The 23,472-nt window shown below is 41.1% G+C and overlaps 1 protein-coding gene and 1 long non-coding RNA gene across 3 annotated transcripts in view; one reads left to right on the top strand and one right to left on the bottom strand.

Moving 5' to 3' along the window:
• The window catches only part of Slc30a9 (solute carrier family 30 member 9), a 58,307-nt gene extending 41,507 nt beyond the window's left edge, over positions 1-16,800 (bottom strand). The window contains exons 1-2 of one of the 2 annotated variants that reach the window (XM_085691806.2): positions 16,562-16,800; positions 8,957-9,124 (exon numbers count right to left, since the gene is read on the bottom strand). In XM_085691806.2, the coding sequence (XP_085547932.1) occupies positions 8,957-9,124; positions 16,562-16,664 (271 nt within the window). In that variant the 5' untranslated portion in view covers positions 16,665-16,800. The remainder of the gene's footprint in view (positions 1-8,956; positions 9,125-16,561) is intronic. The other variant, XM_085691805.2, reaches the window with a different exon arrangement.
• A 3,807-nt stretch (positions 16,801-20,607) lies between these two features.
• LOC146893834 (uncharacterized) overlaps positions 20,608-23,472 on the top strand; it is a 38,300-nt gene continuing 35,435 nt past the window's right edge. The window contains exon 1 of the long non-coding RNA XR_015002698.1: positions 20,608-20,734. This is a non-coding gene — a long non-coding RNA (uncharacterized LOC146893834). The remainder of the gene's footprint in view (positions 20,735-23,472) is intronic.

Genomic DNA, 23,472 nt, shown 5'->3' on the forward strand with positions numbered 1-23,472 from the left:
AGAGACAGAATCCCATCTGGGTTTTCAGTAGAAGCTGAGGGAGAACAGAATCAAGGAAGGGAAAATTGCTGGTATAGTTAGAAGATAAATCACACGAACAAGTGCTGAAGCAGATGAGAGACAGAGGAGCAGAATACAAAGAAAGTCTGTGCTTCCACCTCTTTGCAACATGCATGCATTTAAATGATATGCCTCTGCATTAAATACAACCATCTGATTGTTGTGTTTGTTACTGTCCTTTTTCCTTTGCTTTTATTTTATTTCACATTCCGGCCATCTGTTAAGAGTTGATTGATTTTCCATATGTTCCTTCCATTCCACCCTCCAACTGTTGGTTTGGAAATTATAAACTTATATTTATACTCTTTAATTTAGTATACACAGAATATTTCCTGTAACTCTTTCAGCCATTTGCAAAGTCAGTAAATATTTCCAATCCTCTAGAACAAAAGAAACCTTACATATCACCCTAGATTAAAGTTTTAATATCAAATACTAAAAGAACATTTGTTATTTCTATTATTAATAATTTTATCAACATGATTTAGTTATTTCTTGTTCTTCACTATCTTGTCTGTATTCTTATATCCCTGAGTTTATTTTGTAACTTAGGGAAATATTTAATTTAACAATGTTCTTCTTTAACTCTGAGGGAAATGGCTGTAATATCCATCTTCATGCTTAATAACAAGCTTATTTTCACCTTTAAATCGGCATGAAATTGCAGAGTAATGTTTAATTTTCCTCTTGTGACCTCAAAGGTATCACTCCCAAGGAACATTCTTTTGGTTTTCTGCATACTGTTGATATATAAAATGATTATTTCAAATGAGCAACAACTAGACTCACAACATCCTGGATTCTCTGTTGGGCAGTTCTTAGGCTGAATTGTTGCTTGATCTCGTTTTCCATTCTGGTTTCTCTAGATAAGGTGTCTCCACAGATTCTCTTTCTTATCCTGCTCAACAGTCCAAATGTACTTGTTGCAGGATATTCGATCACATTGCGAACCCTGAGTTTACATTTGTGTTAATTAAATAAAATCAACCTTGGTTCAGGGGGTGGAACCAGCAACTAGTTGACTAGAAATAGCTATAGAGTCTGAAGGAGCCAGGGATATGAAGAGACACACAGGAAGGAGAGGGTGGGACTTGGAGTCCCATGCTTCTTTTTAGTTTCAGATGAGTGGTGAGATGCGTCTCTTGCTGGATCTCCAGCTAAAAAAGGAAGGTCGTGGTTCTTCTCGGCTTCTCTGACCTAGCAGGTTTTCAGCCAAGTAGCTAACTCCCAAATCTTTATTGATAAATAGAATAGAGACTTAGTTAAAACCCACACATTATGGCCATGGCAAGGTCAGGGTTGTGGGACCAGAAGTCCCTTCAGGCTGCAGCCTGAGTGGCAGGTGGGTCGCTGATGGCGGGGCTGTGGGGCAGCAAGCAGATGGCAATTAAAATATCAGTAGACTGATGTGCAGCCATGAAGCTGACAAAAAATATCATTTGGTACCAAATGTGGAGGCCACATATATCCACCATAGAGCCTGAGAAAGCTAAAATAAAAAAAGTTCCAAATCTGGAGCCAGACATGGATTCCAAGTAAATGCAATCTCTCAGGCAGTGACAGTGTTTGCCTTACACAGAGGCATGGCTTCTTTAAGAGGCCCTGCAAGCAGTTGAGCACTTGAGAAGCTGGCCTGCTATTTGGCACTAGGTAGAAAGCCTCCAGTGGACCTACCAACTTCACAGAGTTGGGGCCAGTAAACCAGGGCTTGGCATGAGGCTCGGCTCTCACAGAAGGTCAGTGGCTGCAGCCCAGAATTAGTGGGGGTAGAATGCTAGACCCATCCCAGGGGGTAGAGGTGGGTAGAGCCAGCCGCCAGCACCATGTGCTAAGTGGAGTCGCACTGCAGATGGGCTGGCCATTTAATGTTTGGCTCACGTGGTCAGAGAAAATCTGCAGGCATGCAAAAAGTCAGGTCCAGACCAGGAAAAAAAAACCAAACTCTGAATAGGTTCAGTATACTTGAAAATGTGTTTAGATGCCGAAGAAAAGAAAATGGGTATGGACAATCATAGAAATAAAGTTTTAAAATAACACAGTAAAGCAATGTAAGACTAAGCCATGTGAGGACGGGAAATACACAAGGCATCTGGATTTTGTATGGTGTTTGGTTGACTTACGTTTTTGAGTGATAATGAGCGAAGGGCAAATGCTGCTGGGAAACACTGGATTGTAGAAAAAACTGCTATTAAATCAGCCTATATATTTTAAGGATGACTTAACTTCAGAGTGGAGTCAGAAATGTTTTGTATTGGGGGAGAGGTGATGCCTTTTTTCCCATGGGAAATGAAAGCTATGTATTTCTTCAAAATTAATAAAGACCAGATTTGATTTGGCGAGACCTCCTGAAAACTGTGGCTACAGACATGAAGGAAGAAATCAAGAAAAACTACAAGAGGAAATATATGCTGATCCCTCTACATAGGAACAGTTCTGAGACTGAATGAAACATGAAAAATCTTGTTGGCGACAGAGTCCTCATGAATTATTATTATATGCATTCTTTCATATGGCATGAATGAAGACTTATATTACAGTTTGGATATATAGGCCAAATGACTTATAAAGTTGACAGATGTCTTTTGCCTGCTCAAACAGAAAATAATCTTTAGCTGATTTGTACATACTGCACATTCCAAACTTGTGTTTATATAGATATTTATATTGCCTTTTATACAAAGAAGTTTATTCCATTTTCAGAAAGGAAAAAAAAAAACAGGCACCAATGAAGACAAGTAGCCTAGGTGACCAAGCCTCTAAGAACACCTCTGTTGCAGTCTCCTCAAAAATCTGCATCCTGAATAACTTCGAAAAAGCTAGCTGAGATAGTTTAGCCTCACAGACTACTCTAGCTAGGACTTCAGGTAAGCTTTGTACTTTTCCATTACACAGAGACTGAACAAAAAATAATAAGTTAGGTCTTCCAGGACTTGACCATTATCCCAATTTTCTCAGGATCCACTGAAGATGCCACTGACTCCAGACAACAGGAAGCAATTTTAAGAACATGGCCTCCACATTCCCAAGAGGTGGGGTGGGTGGTTTTTGGTCATTTGGTAGGTTATGGATGTCTGTCACTGTTTGGGGAGGGGAGCTGGTTGCAAGTTGTTACTGGTCATGGTCAGGGAAAAGCTACACAAATGAAGTTAGATTCAGGGATTTCTTTCTGAAAATAAAATGGGGAGGATATAGGAATGACAATCTACTTAACTAAAAAGCAGCTACTAGTTTTATTTACATTGGTATGGATTTTTGTACACTCATACAAATTTAAGGTCATTTTTGTTTTAACATATTGTATATATGTTTCTACTCTTGTTTAAGGTACTTTACCTATGCAGTTCATTTTAAAATGTAATGTTAAGTTCTAGTCCTTGAAAGCTATTATTACAAACTATTTAGGATAATTAATAAATGCATGTTAGTAGTTAGTCATCTATAACAATCAAACTTTTAGTCACGTTAGGTATGTTTTCAAGGTCCAACAGATAAACTTTAGATAGATGGGTGGTCTTTTTTTTAATAACTTATTTTTATTTTATGTGCATTGGTGTGAAGGTGTCAGATCCCCTGCAACTGGCTCTTCAGACAGTTGTGAGCTGCCATGTGGGTGCTGGGCATTGAACCCAGGTCTGCTGGAAGACCAGTCAGTGCTCTTAACCACAGAGCCATCTCTCCAGCCCCAATGGGTGGTCTTAAAACACTTCAGAGACCTACAGAATATGACATTTAAGATGTTTTAATAACATAAGGCTTTTCATGACAGTGAGATACGTCTACTTCTGACAATGTCAATCTACTTCAAAGAAGATGATGGGCATTGAAGAACCTCCATATGGAATTTGCTTTTATTGTGGCAAAGTCAGTCATTGGGCAAGAGACTGACCTTGACTCAACTGCTGACAACATGCTGTCCAAATTGGACAAGCAGGACAGAAAAGGTGACTACCAAACTTTGCCAAGAAAAGATAGGACAGTCATTCAAAATTTCTGTTTCAAAGAAAAACCTGTCAGATATTCTAGACCTGTAGACCAAAGACGGATGCCCTAATACTGCAGAGAACCTTGGATGACTGTCAAGGCAGCCACTTGTCTCTGTCATTTCTATTGCTTTAGAAGCTGCTTGCTCTGCACTTCCTGTTTACTCAGGTAAAAATTTATCTTCCTTGGGTCTCTGATGGGGATTGAATACTACATAGTTATACCATTTTCTTCATTATCGTTACCAAATTCAGAAAAAAAATTACAAAAAGAGATTAAAGTTTATAGGACTGAGAGACATAAAAGCTTAAATTATCTAAGAAAATGTTTTTAGCTCTAAAAGGATATTTTAAGGCTAGTAATACAAGTGTGTGGTGTATGTGGATGTCCGTGTGTGATGTATGTGCACATCTTAATGTGACTGTAGGCACAAGAATAGACATGCACCATGTGGAGGTCAGAGGACAATTTTTACCCTCTTGCTATTTGCTACTTCATGCGCCAAGCAAGCTGGCCCATGAGCTGGGATTTTTCCCATCTCCACCTCCCACTTTTCTGCAGGCATACTGGGATCATACATGTTCTACTGCATCATCTTTATGTGGGTCCTGGGGATCTGAACCCAGTCCTCCCACTTGACGGGAAGCACTTTATCCTCTGATCAATTTTCTCAGCCCTCCATTATCTCTAAATTACTTATTTTTCTGTCTTCTCACTCTTAAATGACTATGAAATATAAGCTAGAGCTTCATTCTGTTTTATTTTGTATGAGTACAGGCTGGTCTCAGATACTGCAATTCTGTCTAAACTAAAATATGCTGAATGCTTCAGAAATGCCACTTAACCCCCACAATGATCATTTAACCAAAGCACATAAAATAAGTTGCTCTCAGATGGAAACTTGTGACTATTCTCATTAAGAACTGTCTAGATGTTACTATATATATATAATGCTATGAAGCACAAACAAGGAGGTTAGCAAATGGCTCAAACACATGCATGAATACTTATTTTACAAACCACAACCATCTTAATAAACTCACACTACTTGCTGGTATAGAATCTTCATAATTTCTACAAATAATCAGATATTCTACCCATGAATACCTCTAGACATTTGTTTTAAACTCAAATTCTGGCTGTTTGCCACACATCTGCTGTCATTAGTAAAATTGAAACTAATTTTACTAAAATTCAAACCATCTGAATGCTCCTTAAAAATTTAAGGATGTCTTAGCAAGCCTCTGCTCCTTAATGAGCTGCTCCTGACTTCACCATGTGATTTGAATTATTCAAAAGTCAATCTAAAACTCTTAAGTATATAAATTATCTTTCAATCAAGCAATTACTTGGTATCTATCTGATAGCTAACAAGGTCTAATTTGGCTTAGGCAAATCTTGAAAAAGAGCCCAAAATAAAACAGTCAATAAACAATGTATTTCTACTATAAGACAATTAAACTCTAGTCCTCAGAGAAAAAAGAAACTCATGGATGTCAATTTTAAAGATCCTGTATAGTGGAACCAACATTTAATATATTTGTCTGAGTTTATGTTTACCTAAGAAAACCACTATCTAATATATTTGCCCCTAATTATGTCATCTCATCAACTGTTCTTTCCTATACTGGGTTTTAACAATAAGCATGCTGAATTCTGAACTTAAGAGACTCATTACACTTTTTATTCCTTCAACTAGTAATACCCAACTCTTTAAAAATTCAATCAATTAATTTTGTGTCTCTATATGTGCATATATATGAGTTATGTAACCCAGGTGTGCTATGACGTGTGTGGAGGTCAAAGGGTTTACGAGAAAGGCTCACAGGCTGTGTTTCATCTAGTCCAACACTGGCTGTCTGTCCACCACCAGAAGGTTGAAGAATTCATAGCGGTCTGGTCCATGTGGCTGGAAGCCCAGTCTCAGCTGGTCTTCAGTATACACTGGAATCTGAAGAAGTAAACTCTGATACCAGTGAAGGGATGAACTTGCTTCCCTTCTTACATGTCCTTTACATACGCTGCCAGCAGAAGGTGTGGCCCAGATTAAAGGTGGGTGGATTTTTCCACCTCAAAAGATTGGAGTAATGGTTTATCTTCCAATATACCACAGTGGTGGCATAAACCTTTAATCCCAGCACTTAGGAGGCAGAATCAGGCAGATATCCAAGTTCGAGACCAGCCTGGTTTACAGAGTGAGTTTCAGGACAGCCAGGGCTATACATAAAAACCCTGTCTTAAAAACCAATACATACATACATATGCACATACATTACATACATACATACATACATATATACATGCATAAAGATGAATTTTCCCACCTCAAAGATCCTGATTAGAAGTGGGTCTTCCCACTTCAAATGATTTAATTATAAAAAAAATCTCTCACAGGCATGCCCAGCCATTTGGGTTTTAGTTAATTTCAGATGTAGTCAAGTTGAGAAGCAAGAATAACCATCATAATGGGGCATTTTGAGAGGGAAGATAGTGAATTTTTTATTTGAGTAAATTTTGTTCTGTGAATAAATGAAAGTCAAGGGGAAGCTCTAAAAGAAAGTGATACAGGGCTGGAGAAATGGCTCAGCGGTTAAGAGCACTGACTGCTCTTCCAGAGGACCTGGGTTCAATTCCCAGCATCCACATGGCAGCTCACAACTGTTTGAAAATCCGGTTCCAGGGGACCTGACACCTTCACACCAATGCACATAAAATAAAAGATAAATAAATCATTAAAAAAAAAAAGAAAGTGATACAATCTATTGTTTAAGGACCATGCTGGCTATCTGGAAAATCAATACAGAAGCAAAGAGGAGAAGCAGCCTGCTGTGGTTTGAATAAGAATGCCCATCACGAGCTCACATATTTGAATGCTTGGAAAGGATTAGGCTGGATTAGGATTGGGGCTGTGGAGATGGCTCAGTGGTTAAGAACATTGGCTGCTCTTCCAGAGGATCCAGGTGCAACTCCCAGCACCCACAAGGCAGCTCACAAGTGTCTGTAACTCCTGATCCAGGGGATCCAACACTCTCTTCTCATACAGACATTCCTGCAGGCAAAACACCAATCAACAATCATAAAATAACAAATCCCTGTCATTAATATAGCTAAATCCTTGCTTGCATTACTGTTGCAGGTTCCTTCCTTTACAATCTGTTTGCCATTTTGCAACAAGCCATCCTCCAAAATTTTAAAAACAAATCCAGCCTCTGCTCAGGCCTTCTCACAGATACTGACAGACACTGTACTGGGACGACCTATGAGACATCCCCACCCCCACCCTGAGCATTTGTCAATGGCATGACATCTCACCTGTCAAATGAGTTTTCAACAAACAGGTGCCACGTCTTCCTTCCTTTCTTCCTTCCTTCCTTCTTCCCTCCCTCCCTCCTCCCTTCTTCCCTCCTTCCCTCCATCCCTCCCTCCTTCTTTCCTTCCTTTCTTCCTTCAGGTTTTGCTGTAGCTTTGGAACCTGTCGTGGAACTAGCTCTTGTAGACCAGGCTGGCCTCGAACTCACAGAGAGCCGCCTGCCTCTGCCTCCTGAGTGCTGGGATTAAAGGCTTGCGCCACTACCGCCTGGCTCAGGAGCCACATCTTGTTCCCCACCCAGTTCTTCCTCCTGTCTGGGAAGCAGAGAGCCTAGCTGCAGGCTCTTGCCAGTCTGGAATATGTAATCTTGTCTCAAAGAGTATTAAAAATATAAATAAAATAATAAAGCTGATGTGCTTATGAAATGCTCAGTGAACAAAAGCACTTTTTACATAACTTTGGTGAGTAGGTTTCATCCTCCACACTTAACAAAGTTGTCCTCTGAGCTCCAGATGGGCACGTACATGCATGTAAACACATGCACACACACACACACACACACACACACACACACACACACACACACTCTAATAATAATTTTTGTTAAAGGCTGGGGTAGCTCAATGGTAGAGTACTTGCCTCTTGTGTGAGTTCAATCACCAGAACAGCCAAAAAAAAAAAAAAAGGACGAACAAAAAACCAACAAAACACCAATGTATGTTTTACAGAATTGAAAGAATTGAATGGATATAAAATATTAGCCAATAAACAGCACATCCATTGGGAACAAGTTGTCAAGAGTTAGGTATTCTAAGGTCTTTGCATTTTCCAAGGGAACTTAAACATTGATTATCTTTAGTCTTTGAAGTAATAATAGAATATATAACTTCTATATAAAATTGGAAATTTTAGATATTATTTTATTTTATTTTATTTTTGGTTTTTCTTACGACACGGCTTCTCTGTGTAGCTTTGAACCCTGTCCTGGAACTCATATACTATTTTTAAAAAGATTTTTAAAGAAGGTTATAAATCTATACATATATAAATCCTGTCTCAAGAAATCAATAATACACATTGTTTTCAAACACATGAGGGCCACTTAAAAAAACTATTCAGATAAACCAAAACTTAGGCAACAAACGTCATGCCTTAATCAGAGACCAAATGCTGTGACAAAACAATAAAACACAAAGCCCTAGCGAGCTTTAAAGGTAAGGAAACATCACTAGAAGTAAAACAGAACCATATATGCAACATAACAGAGGAAACAGACATTATGAGTTTATGCAAATAAACTGGTGTGTGTGTGTGTGTGTGTGTGTGTGTGCATGTATGTGTGCACGCCTGCACATGTGCTTGTTTGTATATGTGAGTACAGGTCCTTGTGTGGCCCAAGTGTGTGTGGAGGTCAAGATAACCTCAGGAATTGGTCCTCACCTTCCACTTTGGAATATTTTTGTTTGTTGCAGCTCCCCACCCTCGCCCTCAAACACACACCAGTCCAGATAGTTTTATAAGTAAGTTCTAGTATTCAGGAGCCAATAACTTTACACTCTTCCAATACAGAGGAAATTTAAAAGCTTTCAGCAAGTGTACACATACCTGTTTCCTTAGGTGCTGGGGGTTTTCCTGCTCTTGGAGTTTGTGATCCCTGTCCTCCTTTGTGGACTTCTGTAGAGTACAACTTGACTCTACTCAGAGTACAAACATGTGGGTGACTGTTGGGAACCATGTATGTAAAGCTTCCAAAAGTCATTAAATTCTTCCATCCTAAGAGAAAAAAAAACCACTTTACTTTCAAAACAACTCTCAAATATACAATTAACAAAACAAAGGTTTGACTTGAGGTATTTCCTTAGAAATATAAGAATCAAATATTTCAACTTTTTCCTAATTTATATTTGATTTAGAAACTTTAATATAGACATATAACATATACATATATTATACATATATACACAATATACTATACACACACACATATACACACACATAATCGAGCAAAACACTCATACTCAATTATTCCAAAAGGTGGTACACAGTACATAACAGATACTCTTATTTTGTATGCTGGCTTCATTTAAAAAAAAACAAAACTGGCACAATATAATGAACAGCAGATTCTGGGTAAGGGATAGTCATGAGGGCTTCCTGCTCAAAATCATCCCATGTCTTCTTTCTGTGAGCTGGAGATTTAGTCCTTTCATGTCATAATCAATAAATGAATCCTATTAGTAGTGAGTCCTGTTGTCTCTGATTTTTAATCAGATAATTAGATCACCATTTGGTGAATGCCCCAGCACATGAGAATTTTCACTGAGAGAGAGAACAGAAGACCAAAGCCCTTGAGCTGCTGCATCTTGGTTGACAGTGGCTTTAAAGAGACTCCACCATTTTAGTCAAGCGACAGAAAAGTGGACATCTACTCTCCTGACCTTCCCTTTTATGTATTACTCTGTGTACTCTGAATTCCAGCTCTTCAAAGAACTCAAGAACTATTTAGATAAAAGTTACAATTTTGAAGGTTTTACATGAATCTAACCACGTCATCAGAGATAGTCCAGCTTTTACAATGCATTTACAGCATCGAGTGGGACTGGAGAGCTGACACTGGGGTGGAGGACATGGCTCAGAGATAGGACCTTACCTTCTTTCAGCACCAGGGGGTAGAGCAGTACAACGTCTAATTGCTGAAAACTGATTTTTCCAAAACAGTGATTTTGGGGGAAACTCCCCGATGTCAATGTATTCTTTTGTCTATTTGGCAAATTGATCAAGTCCAACATGGTCTTGGTTATATGCATCTATTTCTAAAAGCTGAGTGACAAAAATTGAGACATGTAACCTATCAAACACATCTTCTTCACTGTGGCCACTGGGGTTCTTAAGGCAGAATAGGAAGACTAAGGAGATAGGAAGGGGAATTAAGGCCATATGTGAGAAAGGAGCAGTGGTGCACACCATTTATCTCAACACTTGGAGAGCCCGAGACAGGTGGATCTCTGTGAGTCAGAGGTCAGCCTGGTCTATACACCAAATTTGAGGCCAGCCAAGGCTGCATCGTGAGAACCTGCCATAATAAAATATTAAAAACAATAATAACAATGATGATGATATAATAATAATATAATGACAAGGGAGGGAAAGAGAACAAACAAACAAAATGTACCTTGGATCTAGTTTGCCTTTTCTGCTGAGAATCCAAAAATAAATTTCAGCACAATTGATAGTCAAATTTGCCTGTAGTGATAATTTGTGTTTTTCTAAAAAGCATCTCAAATTTCCTAAGCTTATTTAGGGCCAAATGTTTGTAACTCAAGTTTTAGCACACTCTTATCCCTAAATATAAACAGTGAATCTCAAGAGTCAGAGACTGGGTTGGGGTGGAGGTAGACGAGATGGCTCAACAGAGAAAAGCACTAAGAACCAACCTCAGAGCGTTATCTTCTGACCTCCACAAGTGCTACGATATGTGTGCTCTTATACCCCCAAACACACATCAGACACAGTCACCTACAATAATAAATAATTGTCTAAAAAGAGAAAGTGGTTGGCCAGTTGTCACAAACATGGTTTTTTCATTTCTGTGAAAAGACCCATACTGTGCCTGAGATCTCTTTTAAACATTTTTAAAGTCATGCAACTGTTTTTTTTTTTCTATTTGCATTCTTTAAATATTGAATAAACTAAGTTGTTTGTCTGAATTTCTGCCCTGGTAGTTTCCAGTCTGGACTTTAGTGACTGAATTCCCAGGATGCTGTTTAACCTATTCTATGTCCCACAGATCAAGAGTGTGTGTGGCAGCTTTTTCTGAATTCAGTTGCATGTGTAGGCGGTGATGAAGCCTCTCTGTGGGCTGGTTATTCTGGGCTGTGATTGTACCTCAGTGGTAGAGCACTGGACCCTGAGCAGCACAGTAAATGAAAAAACTCACCTAATATCTAGTTGTCCCTTTATTTATGGCAATGACTACTGCTATTCCATGCTAGATCCATTTATTCATCAGGTGGCTTTAAAACTGTAGCTCCAATTGCATTACTTCTCCACTCAGTAGAATACCTTCACCCAGGGAAAAGACCCCCTCTGGTTACTCAGTAGCACCGTTTAAGGCAGGCACAGTGCTTAATTCTTCCTTCCTTCTTATGCACCATTTCTCAAAACGCTAAGAGCACCATCTAGCATACCGCAGAGATGGCCTGGTTTTAGTTTGCACATTTTGTTACAATTCCAGATTTCAGTACGATGTGCTGTACATTTCAATCCATTTCAGTCACAGTCTGAAGCAATGCTCAAATGCTCTTATTTCTGGCCAGTAGAGGTCTCTCAAATTCGAATACTATACGGTTATCTTAGATAGCTCCCTTGCTAGCTGTTTGGACACAGGCTTAATTTTTAATTTCAATAGAATGCCAGGTATTAACAGCTTTCAGTATGCCTTTGCCACTAATACATAGTTGAAAACTGCTTACAGGGCAAAACTACACAGGTATACATCTGACTCAATAAAACCAATATAAAATTTAATACAGCAGCAAAAAACATAATCAATCATTGTGGAATGAACTGCGGAATACATTAATTCCAGCTGGCAGAAATATAGTAAACCATATTTCCCAATCTTAACTCCCTTTCTTCAAGGTGATATCTAAAATTAGTTACATATGAACGTCAGTCTTTAGTCTGGCACTTACTGTTCTACTTGAACAGTTTTCTCGCTGCTGCATACCTAAGGACTGTTTTGATTCACGTTGTAAAACTGCTGGGATCTTACTGGTTTAGTCACAACAACCAGGGGCCTGGTTACCAGGCTCTGCTTTTATGTTACTGCTACTGCTTCTGTGGCTCCTAGCAGCAGCCACTGCTACTGTTCACTGCTTGCTGTCTCCAATCTAGATGTCGTCTACTACTTATTTCATTGGCTTTCACTTTGAGACTAAGAAAAATTTTATATATATACTATATATAGTATACTATAATATATACTATTTTCCATCCTGCAAACTGACAACTCAGTCTATTATGTGTGTTGCATCTCCAAAAAAAATCAACAAAAAGACATCTTATAGTTTAGGTTTGTTTCTAGCTAATTTTAGGGCTTGAGTCAAAGTTGTAGCCCATATTTCACACATCAGTCCCCTTACCTAAGAGACTATTTCAGTAGTTTCTTCCTTTCAAATTCTAAAGCACTGACATATTAAAAACTCGTAATTGCATGGCTGAAGAGATGGCTCAATGGTTACGAATACTGGCTGTTCTTCCAAAGGATCTGGGTTCAGTTTCCAGTACCGACATGATAGCTCCATAAGAAATATCTCCATCTACAGAAGAAAATAAACTGCAGGATACGGCAACGGCACTTGAGATACTTAGGCCATGTTATGAGAATGAATGACAGCAGACACCTGGAGATAGCACTGCTTGGAGGAGTGCACCGCTGGACAGACAGCATAAAGGACGACTGTGGAACCTTGGCTATGACAATTACACAGGCATCGAGGACTGCCCAGGATAGGAACGGCTGGAGAACCGCCATAAACGGGCTGCCCACACATGCTTAAGCATTGCCGGGGCATAAATGATAAAATGAGGACATGGTAGCTCACAACCAACTGTAACTCCACCCAGAGGACCTAACACCCCCATATGGCATCCTCAGGAATGAGGTACACATGCGGTACACATGCAGTACACAGACATACATGTAGACAAAACATGCACACACATAAAAGAAATAACTTAAAAAAAAAAGCAATTGGGCTGGCTGACAGTTGAATTGATAAAATGTTTGCTTATAAGCATGGGAATCTGAGTTCAGTCACCAGTATACACATAAAAAGCTGGGCATCCGCTAGAGAGGCAGTTAGAAGAGGGTCCCCAGGACTCTCTGTCAGTCTATTACATGCTGAGCTCCAGGCCATGAGAGATCTTTTCTAAAACACACACAGAGCTAAACTCATGAGGGACTTTGCTTTTGTTTTTGTTTTGTTTTGTTTTGTTTCTGAGAGCTTCTCTGTGCAACAGCCCTAGCTGTCCTGGAACTCTCTTTGTAGACCAGGTTGGCCTCAAACTCAAGAGATCCACCTGCCTCTGCCTCGTTTACAAAGTGAGTTCCAGGACAGCCAGAGTTATATAGAGAGACCTTATCTCAAACAAACAAACAAAAGGCCAGTGTACAATAAGAAGAAACGAAAGGCACAAGCATCAGTAAGCGACCTGGAGCTCCATTAAGACCCTAAGGGAGACTAGATAGATGGCTCAGTGGTTGGAGCACTTCCAGAGGACCCAGGTCTTCGTGTGGCAGCTAACAATCTTCTACAGTTCTGATTCCAGGAGGTTCAACACTCTCTTTGGGATTCCATGAGCACTGCACATATATGATGCACAGAAAACATGTAGGCAAAGCACTCATACACGTAACAATTTTAAAATAGTCAATTTATTTATTTTTTTAAGAGATCTTATCAACAGCACTGTCAAGTGTGGCAGTCTGTGTGATGGTAACACTCAGGAGCCCCATTTCCCTTGTGTCCTTTCTGGTAGCCAACACGGCAGGAAAACCCTGTCTACTCATCTAGCAAACAAAGGTGTGAGCAAGACAGAGTAGCCCAGCCCAGGAGAATGGGCGTGCTATGCTTTTAACACCTGGTATAAAAAAGTCACCCACACACACCTTTTTTTTCTTTAATTTAGTTTTGAAGAAGGCAACAAGGGCAAACACTGACAAGTCCTGCACTACTTCTTGCATTATATCTTTACTGTCTTGTTTATTATTTCTGACATTTGCTGAGAAGAGGTAGAAACAGCCTGCAATTCCAAGTCTTGAAGATAGAGACAGGAGGATCACAGTTCTAGGTCAGTCGAAACTAAATGTTGAGACCCTGTCTCAAAAAGAAGGCGGGGGTGGAGGTAAAATCACTAAAGCATCGAATATAATGTAAATCCTGTAACTATAAATAAGTTTACAATTTATTAGTATAGTAATGAACTGAAATATACATTTATTTAATGTAAATCTTTTTAAGTGCAATTGTTAGGTCACAGGGCACAAACCTCTTCAAGTTCCTTTCATATAGAGAAGAACCTTCTAAAACAATGCTCATTTCTGCGGCCAATCAGTACAAGGGAGTTCCTGCATCTCCAATAAAAGGTACTGGGGCTGAAAAAATGGCTCAGTACCTAAGTACTGCAAATGGTAATAATTAAAACTCCAAGTGATTCCATGCCTTCTGTTGGCTTCCATGTGCACACAAGCACACATACATAGGCAAAACATTAATGCACATAAAATAAAAATAATTTTATTTTAAAATTTTGGCTACCTAACAATGCAAAACTATATTATGGGACTGGGCTCTTGAATACTGTCCTGTTTTCTTTGCCTTCACAGAGGTTTCTCATCTTTAAAAACTGACATCAGTCAGTGGTTCCCTCCTCTGTTCTTTTTTGTTGTTTTGTTTTTCAAGACAGGGTTTTTCTCTGCAGTCCTGGCTGTCCTGAAGCTGACTCTGTAGACCAGGCTGGCCTCGAACTCATGAGATCTGCTTGCCTCTCCTGGGACTAAAGGCATGCACCACCATGCCTGGCCTCTCCGTTTATCTTTTAGAAGCCTTAACTAGACAGGGAAGCATTCTAGAAGCAGAAAGTAAACTTTATTTCTTCTCAAATCTCTTCATCTGCTTTTAGATCCCAGCTTCCCCTCTCCAAACAAAACAAAACAACAAGAGCTTCAAATAGTTTTTCTTGTAGCATTCATCCAACTTAAATAACACACTTTCTCCAAATGATTTTTAAATTTAACAAACAAACAAATATTGTAACAAGATTTCTACAAAGGTAAATTTTTAGTCTAAAAGGGTTTTAAGTGTAAAAACATTCAATTGTTTTTTGTAGTAGTAAACATCCTAAGGCACTTTGCCAAGTCATCCTTAAATGGATGAGATAGGCAATTATTATCTATATTGCACAGATGAGGGAAAGAGCATAACATTTTGGTCTGGTGACAGCTACCCAGAGTAAGAATTACAAATTACACTATTTCAACTCATTTTACCGAGACTGAAAGGGAAGTGTGGACCACATTTAACAGTCACTATTTGAATTTTATTAAATATGCCAAAGTTTACTTGGGGTTTTAGAATAGAGTATATAAACAGACGATTCATTCTGTTCTTAAGACAACCAGGCATATTGCCAATATGGGAAAACTCCATAGCTACAGTTTTCTGTCACTGCCAAAACCCCTAAAAACCAGTGTTATTGTAATAAATTCATTTGCAATCTTAGGAGCTAGCTTTTATGTTTGTTACAAATACGATATGAATATATTCTGCTTTATTTGCACAGCACAGGAGTCTGGTACCGCTTTTACCACTCAAAAGCAGGAATGGTGACAGTTTTTGATTTCCACTTAAAGTTTTTGAAGCCTGAATTTTGAGAAACGTTTCTGTAAACCCTCTTTGCAACTCCCAAAGATCTGGGGGATCAGGTGAGCAGTGGATTGGATCCTGTGCTCTTCCTTCTGGGCTCTGCTATGAGTCCTCTATGTCAAGCTGTGATATGCCAAGCTATAGTAACGAGGGAGGGGAACAGAAATAGGACTCACAGGTTTAAAGCTCTTTCAGAAATTCTCGAACAACTTAAATTTGACTGAGAAAGAAACGCTGAGGATCAAAACTCAATCACTGCCACACCCCAGAGGGGTTATATACAGTTTCAGGAGACATTTTCACCAAAAACATTATTCAATGAAACTGCAAAGTTTTGGGGGGCTTCCGGTCCCCAAACTAGGCTCATTCGATAACTATGAGATGCCCACACCTTAAGATCCGTATGTGACATCCACTTTGATTTAGGGAGACTTAAGAAAAACGAGTTGGCACTATAAAGAAAACAACAGCGCAGGAGTAGCTCAGTCCAACTAACAGGCAGGTAAAATTGCGGCGGCGAACTCAAGGGACCCTCCAAGTTGCTGGAATCCACATTTCCCACGGCCTTGGGGTCACCGAGGGTCACTGCGATAGGCGCTAAGCCCTAAGGTGCGGTGGTCCGCCTCGAGGTGTCCCCACGCCCGCTGGTCCCCGCGGGGACTCTGCAGCCGCTGCTCGCGGGGACGCCTGTGGGGACCGTGCGAGACCGGCAGGCTCAGGATTGGGGAAGGACAAGCTGGTCAACCGTCGAGGCCAAGAGCGGCCTCCGCCGGTCACTCACCCTGGCTGCGGCCGCGGGCCACTGCCCGGCCGCCACCGAGTCTGCACAGCGTCGCCCAGCTGCACCTGTGCGCCGCGACGGCGGCGGCCAAGCCCGGAAACATCCTGGCGGGGCAGAGGCCCCCACTCGGACACCACCTCCTGCCTCCGAGCCGCCGGCCGCGCCAACTGACTCCATAGACTGGACCCCAGCGGACACGGCTGTGTGCGCCGCCGGCGGCGGCCTCGGCGACCCGGAAGTCGGGGCGGTGTGACGTGACGGCGGAAGCGACGCAATACGCCGCGCAGGGGGCGGGGGAGCGGCCAGGGGCGGAGACTGGGTGTGCACGGTGTGCTTCATCAGCAGCCGTTGGCTTGTGGAAGTTCTCGTCCCGTTGTTTGAGGGATGAACAGTCTCCCGAAGCGCTGCCTGACTCCGCGGGGTGGGATGTGGGAGGCGAAGGCAGGATCTAAGCCTCCGTCCCCCCAACCCCGTGCCCTTTGAACCCTCGGCACCGCCCTGTCCATCACCGCGGTCGCCTTGCTTGTCCCTCGAACTCAGATTCTCGACCGTGGTACACTAAATTAGACGCGTTCGTGAAATTAAAGATTTTTACATGTTTATCATGTTTACACGAAGATGAAGCGATTTTGAAACAGCCTAGTCTCAGAGAGAAAGAAATTTGAGCACCCTTCGCCTGTTACAACTATTTCCATGCCAGGTTCATTCGGGTCTTGGCTTAAACCTAACAGACCTTCTTTGACCGCCGTAACTATAATTAACATAGTTATTATTCTCCAAGTCGTCCTTGCACGCTTTTCTTCAAAATACTACTACTGAAGCCGGGGGTGATGGTGCACGCCTTTAATTCCAGCAACCGGGAGGCAGAGTCAGGCAGGCGAATCTCTTTAGAGTTGGGGACCAGGATTTCTTTGAGTAACAGCCCTGGCTGTCCCGGAACTCGCTGTGTAGACCAGGCTGGTGCTGACAACTATTATGTCAGACAGACAAAAGTAGAAGTGGAAAATGATGAAATGTCATTTTATGATTCTCATACATCGTAATTCCTGCGAGGCTTTGCATGTATCAGACAATTCAAAGATCAAGCTTGCTGTCCTTGGCTTCATCCTGTTTAGTTCTGGGACAATGATGAGTCTAGTCAGGAGACAAACCTGGCTAGCTATCTTGAAAACGGACTTAGATGATTCATTGCAAAGCAATGGGAATGGTTCCACACAGGCTAAGACTACACATTTAATTTTGAGCACAGATCTATCTGCTGGAATGTGTTCTTTTCCCCTTCATGATTAGTGGGGAAGGACCTTGACACCTGAGATGGCTCAACAGGTAAAACTGCTTGCTGCATAAGGCTGATGTCCTAGGGTTTCTATTGCTACAACGGCACACCAGAATCACCATGCCAAAGAGCAAGTTGGGGGGGAAAGGGCTTACTAGGCTTACACTCAGCTTTGCTGATCATCACTGAAAGAAGTCAGAAACTCAAAACAGGGCAGGATCCCAGAAGCAGGAGCTGATGCGGAGGTCATGGAGGAGAGCTGCTCACTGGCTTGCTTCTTCATGGCTTGCTTAGCCCACATTCTTATAGAACCCAGGACCAGCAGCCCAGGGATGGCACCGCTCACCACGGGCTGGGCCCTCCCCCATGAAGCACTTAAATGAGAAATACCTTACAGCTGGATCCCATCAAGGCATTTCCTCAACTAAGACTCCTTCCTCTCTGATGACTCTAACTTGTGCCAAGTTGGCACACAAAACCAGCCAGTACCGCTGATGACCTAAATTTGATACCCAGGTCACACATAAAGGTAGGAAATAAGACTCCACACAGAGTTGTCCTCTGACCTCCCCATGTGTGAAATGGCACATGGGCCCCCCCATCATGAACACATGTGCGTGCACACACAACAATATTTAAAAATAAGTCAGAGGGACTGGCGAGATGGCTTGGTAGATAAGAGCACTTGTTACTACACCTGATGAGTGGAATGAGCTGAGTTCACTCCCTGAAACCCACAAGGTACAAGGGGAACGAACTCTCAGACAGGTAACCTGTCTGTTCTCCCTAGGCACACATACCTGGCGCTCACCATGAATGGGCTATTCAGTCAACAATGGATTATTCTTACTCATTTTGACTCCAGCATTGTTGCGTGGGGGATTTCACAAGTGTTTTGTTTCATAGACAAGATCTCAATGTAGCGTTTGCAAAAAGATGGAACATAGATCTATTCTGGTCAGATGTTAGGGAGATTTAAAAACAAAAACAAAAATCAAAACAAAAGAAAACAAAACTAAATTTGAGGTTGTTTTAAATGAGGACTAAAACCAGATACCTGAAATGAAAATCTTAATGATGAAGGGGATTGACAGCTAAAGGAGCTAAAGTTTGGAAAAGGACAAGGGTTGAAAGTAGGAGGCATCTTTCTTGTGCCTCTCAAGAGTCTCAGTCAAGCAGGTTAGAGCTTCGTCTCCCCTGATGCACTGTGAACATCTTCAGACTGGGATTTTCCCCTCCTCTTATCCTGTGTGTTCACTGTAATTATAGCATGAGAAATAGGATATGTGTAGTGAAGAAAGGAACGGAAATTAAAAACCACATTTTTTATTCTTTTAATATCTAGCCCTTCATTGAGAAGGATAAAAATGAAATTTCCATGAAATTACTCCAACTTCTGCTGTAGACAATAAACTTTCAATGCACTCCCTCATTTTCTGGCCAACTTCCCTTCTCAATATAAATAAATCTCCTAGGATTCATTGTCCTCTCCACCCCATTCCCCCTCTTCTTCCCTCCCCTTCTTTCTTCACGTGGGTTGGTTTTGAACAGGCAGGAACTCCTGACCTTGGCTTCCTATCTGCTGGGATGATTTCAACAACATAAACACATTGCTTACTGTTTGTTTATGACTTTTTCCTAACATCTCAAACATTCTTTTCTTGTCTTTGGAAAATTACTGGAAATACTTGTCTGACATCAATTTTTAGCTTGTTGGTTTCAAAAAACAGAAGTAGGTGAAATTATGCCAATTTTAGTATTAACCTTCACCATTCCTTGTCTACTTCTAGACATAAGTAGATCTAGAGAAATAAAATGAGAAGAAAATCTTGTTCCTGCCCTAATTTCTGCTTAGAAAGAAGCAGATATTGCAGAAGGGAGGCCAGAGAATGTTCGTTTTTGCCTCTTGAAGATGAAGCCTCGGCTGTGCCTGAGAAACAGTAAACAGTCCTGACCATGAGTTTGGCTTCATTCCAAAAAGGAACTAATTCACTGAAGCATCAAATCGCACATTCTTCTGCCAACAGAAGGAAACTTGAAGGAGCCACAAGACTTCCCAAAGATTTTGAGCACAGGGAAGAAGTTAATAAACAGAAACAAAAGGAAATTTTTAAATTAGGAGCTAAATATTCTTTTTCTAAAGTTACAAATATGAAGTATCAAAGAATTATTACTAACCCCACGTGTCTTTGACAAGTGAATTGTAATCAGAGGTCAGAGTACAAAAAAAGAATTATTAACTTGAACCAGAGCATCTACTACATGTTGCTTTATCAGCTTTTGCACCTTGCTTGTTCTGAGTGTGATTCCTTTTCCGTGAAAATTAGAGGGTTTGTTTTGTTGTGTTTTATTTTTCCCAATAGTTGACTTACCTCGACCCCTAATCAAGAAATATCAGTCCATAATGGAAGCTACACTTCAGTCAACCCTTATTGCTTTTCCATAAAAAAAAAAATTCCAGTTGTTAACTTACTCTTCCCCCTAGCCAAGAAATACCAGTCCACAGTGCAGGCTGTACTTCCAGTTACGGGGCTGGGCTATTGCCTGCCAGGCTAAGAAGCACAAACGCATTGTTTCCCGTCACCTTACCTCATATAGAGGCTAAGAGAAAATGGAGACACGGAGATAATTGAGACTAGAAGCCTGAGGCCAGTGCAGCAGTCCCAGAAACAGATAGAAATTTGTGTGTATGTTGGGTGTGTGGGTGTATGGGGGGGGGGTGTTGTAGGTCACTGCAAGAGCTCCAAGAGCGAAAGCCACTAAAGTTCAGATTTTGTGCGAGGAGACATGTTGAGAGCATTCAGCAGACCAATGGCTGCTACATCAGAAACCAACTGCAGAAAGGGGTGGGCAAATGCAGAAGAAGGAAGTGAAAGGGAGCTGCTCATACAACCTAGGTAAGAGATGGATCATTTCTGCTCATGTGGTAACAGAGGCTGGTGAAAACACAGTCTGATTTGAGGTATACCTTGCAATTTGGGGATGGGGTCTTTTTGAGACATTCTGAGTTAATGCCTTTTTTGTCTTTTTTTCCTTTGGTTTTTTTGAGACAGGGTTTCTCTGTAGTTTTGGAGCCTGCCCTGGAACTAGCTCTTGTAGACCAGGCTGGCCTCAAACTCACAAAGATCCACCTGCCTTTGCCTCCCAAGTGTTGGGATTAAAGGCCTGTGCCACTAATGCCCGACTGACAATGCTTTTGACAATTTGAGTTGATGCATTGCTAGCGATATAAACCTACACTGATAGTTTTACAGTTCACACTACCTTATGTATGAGACAAAAAATATCATCTGGGAATTGAACTCGGGATCTCTGGAAGAGCAGCCAGTGCTCTTAACCACTGAGCCACCTCTCCAGCCGGGATAAAGGTGATTTAATCTATAACAAAACAGTCTTTGGCCAATTTAACACACACACACTCCAAGAATGTTCAATCATAACTTCATATTTAGGTCACACAGTTTAGCCACAGGTTCCCAAGCACTAGTTGCTCATGTTACGTTCCTGTCCTTAAGTTCCTTTCACAACCATGATGTCTTGGGCTCTGGAAAGCAACATAAGATGATGTGACAGTCAGCAGAGATGCTCCAGAGAGCCTTTTCATATAGGATGTGATTAAAATAATGTAAGTTTGAAAGACTCAAAGTGGGGAGAAATGAAACACATCTATTAGCTTGTCTGTCTATTGCTAAAATGTTTTGAAAATATTGGAGCAAACAAAACATTAAAACTGATGCTTTTATTATGTTTTATATGGTGCTGGGGATGGACCCCAAGCATTTTTATATAGTAATGCAAAGCACATACTACCACTGACCTACACCCCAAGTCCATTTTTTATTGTTTTTTTAATGTGGCTGGCAGAAAACCTAAATTTACCTACATAACTGGCATCACATTTCTACTACACACATATACTTACCATCCCAAAGTCTAGGTCATCTTGAAGTGTTCCTTCCTTCAAATGTCAGCTATAATTCTTTTAAGTCATCTTCAAAAAAAGCAATCTTTCTCTGCTCTGACTGGTCTTTGTGCATGTGTGTGGTGATGGCAGCAGCACCAGGCCGGTGGAGGAAATGTGTGTGCGTGTGCATGCCCACCTGCATGTGGAGGAAATGTTCATGCATGCATGCCCACCTGCATGTGGAGGAAATGTGTATGTGTGCATGCCCACCTGCATGTGGAGAAAACGTGTATGTGTGCATGCCCACCTGCATGTGGAGGAAATGTGCATGTGTGCAGTGGAGGAAATGTTCATGCATGCATGCCCACCTGCATGTGGAGGAAATGTGTATGTGTGCATGCCCACCTGCATGTGGAGAAAACGTGTATGTGTGCATGCCCACCTGCATGTGGAGGAAATGTGCATGTGTGCAGTGGAGGAAATGTTCATGCATGCATGCCCACCTGCATGTGGAGGAAATGTGTATGTGTGCATGCCCACCTGCATGTGGAGAGAACGTGTATGTGTGCATGCCCACCTGCATGTGGAGGAAATGTGCATGTGTGCATGCCCACCTGCATGTGGAGGAAATGTGCATGTGTGCATGCCCACCTGCACGAGGAGGCTACAAGAGGACTAGAGATACTCTGCTCTGCCTGTTATCCCCTTGAGACGGGGTCTCTCACTGTTCTAAAGCTACTTATGCCCCTGCCTCCTGCGGTGCTAGGGTTGCAGGTGCACATGGCCATGCCCAGCTTTTTATGCTGATTTCTGGGGATTTCAACTCAGGTCCTAGTGTCTGCACGGTAAGCACTCTTACCTGCTGAGCCATCTCCCCAGCCCTCTAACTGGTTTAACTTCCACAGTGGGTAGGTTTCAAAATGTGTGCGAAGGCACAGCAGTGAAGTCTTTATTGGGCCTACAAAATGCATCTACTGCAACTAAGTCCTTTCTCACTTCACTGAGTGCTTTTCCTCCACTACCTTAGGTATCATTGTTTTTAAGATCATCCTTCTTTTACAGTAACCTTTAGAGATTCAATAGCCTAAAAAAGCGGACTGACAAGAAAACTACATCCATCACACATACTTTAATATTTGGGTCTTATATTACTTTTTTCCAAGAGGATACAGATGTTTTGAGCAAGTAAATGTGTTCCCCAAAGTCATACAGTTATGAAGATAGCTACTGTTGAAATATGGCTCCTTATGATATTTTTATAATTGTATTACAATATGTTTACAAACTTTAAAATGTAGACTTTTTGAAATTAAAATTTGACAACCTGAGGAGCTAAAACTATGTGTCCATCATTACAACAATCACTTATTGCTACACAGTGTCTAGAGAACTATGGTTACTTTCTGACTGAGGTATAAGTACACAGGAGAGGAAGTCATGTTAGTCAGATTATCCAATGAAGTAATCTTCAGAATTATTCTAAATTATAGATGTCATTGAGACCGACAGTCAAAATTTACTAAGTTCTTGTATGCAAAGCACTGTTAAACACTGTGCTTGGTCATCTATCAAAACGTGCAATGCCATCCTGCCAGTTTACAGGGAAACATGCACACTGAAACTAAGATGCAACTGAAACCAGTCCTGTTTGACTTCAGACCCCTGACCATGGCCAGATCACATGACCTTTCAAAGCTGTGAAGCTTCCAATATCTTCCTAAGGCAGCAGAA

This window comes from Myodes glareolus, chromosome 8, assembly GCF_982192425.1.
Source record: "Myodes glareolus chromosome 8, mMyoGla1.1, whole genome shotgun sequence".
Lineage (NCBI taxonomy): Eukaryota > Metazoa > Chordata > Mammalia > Rodentia > Cricetidae > Myodes > Myodes glareolus.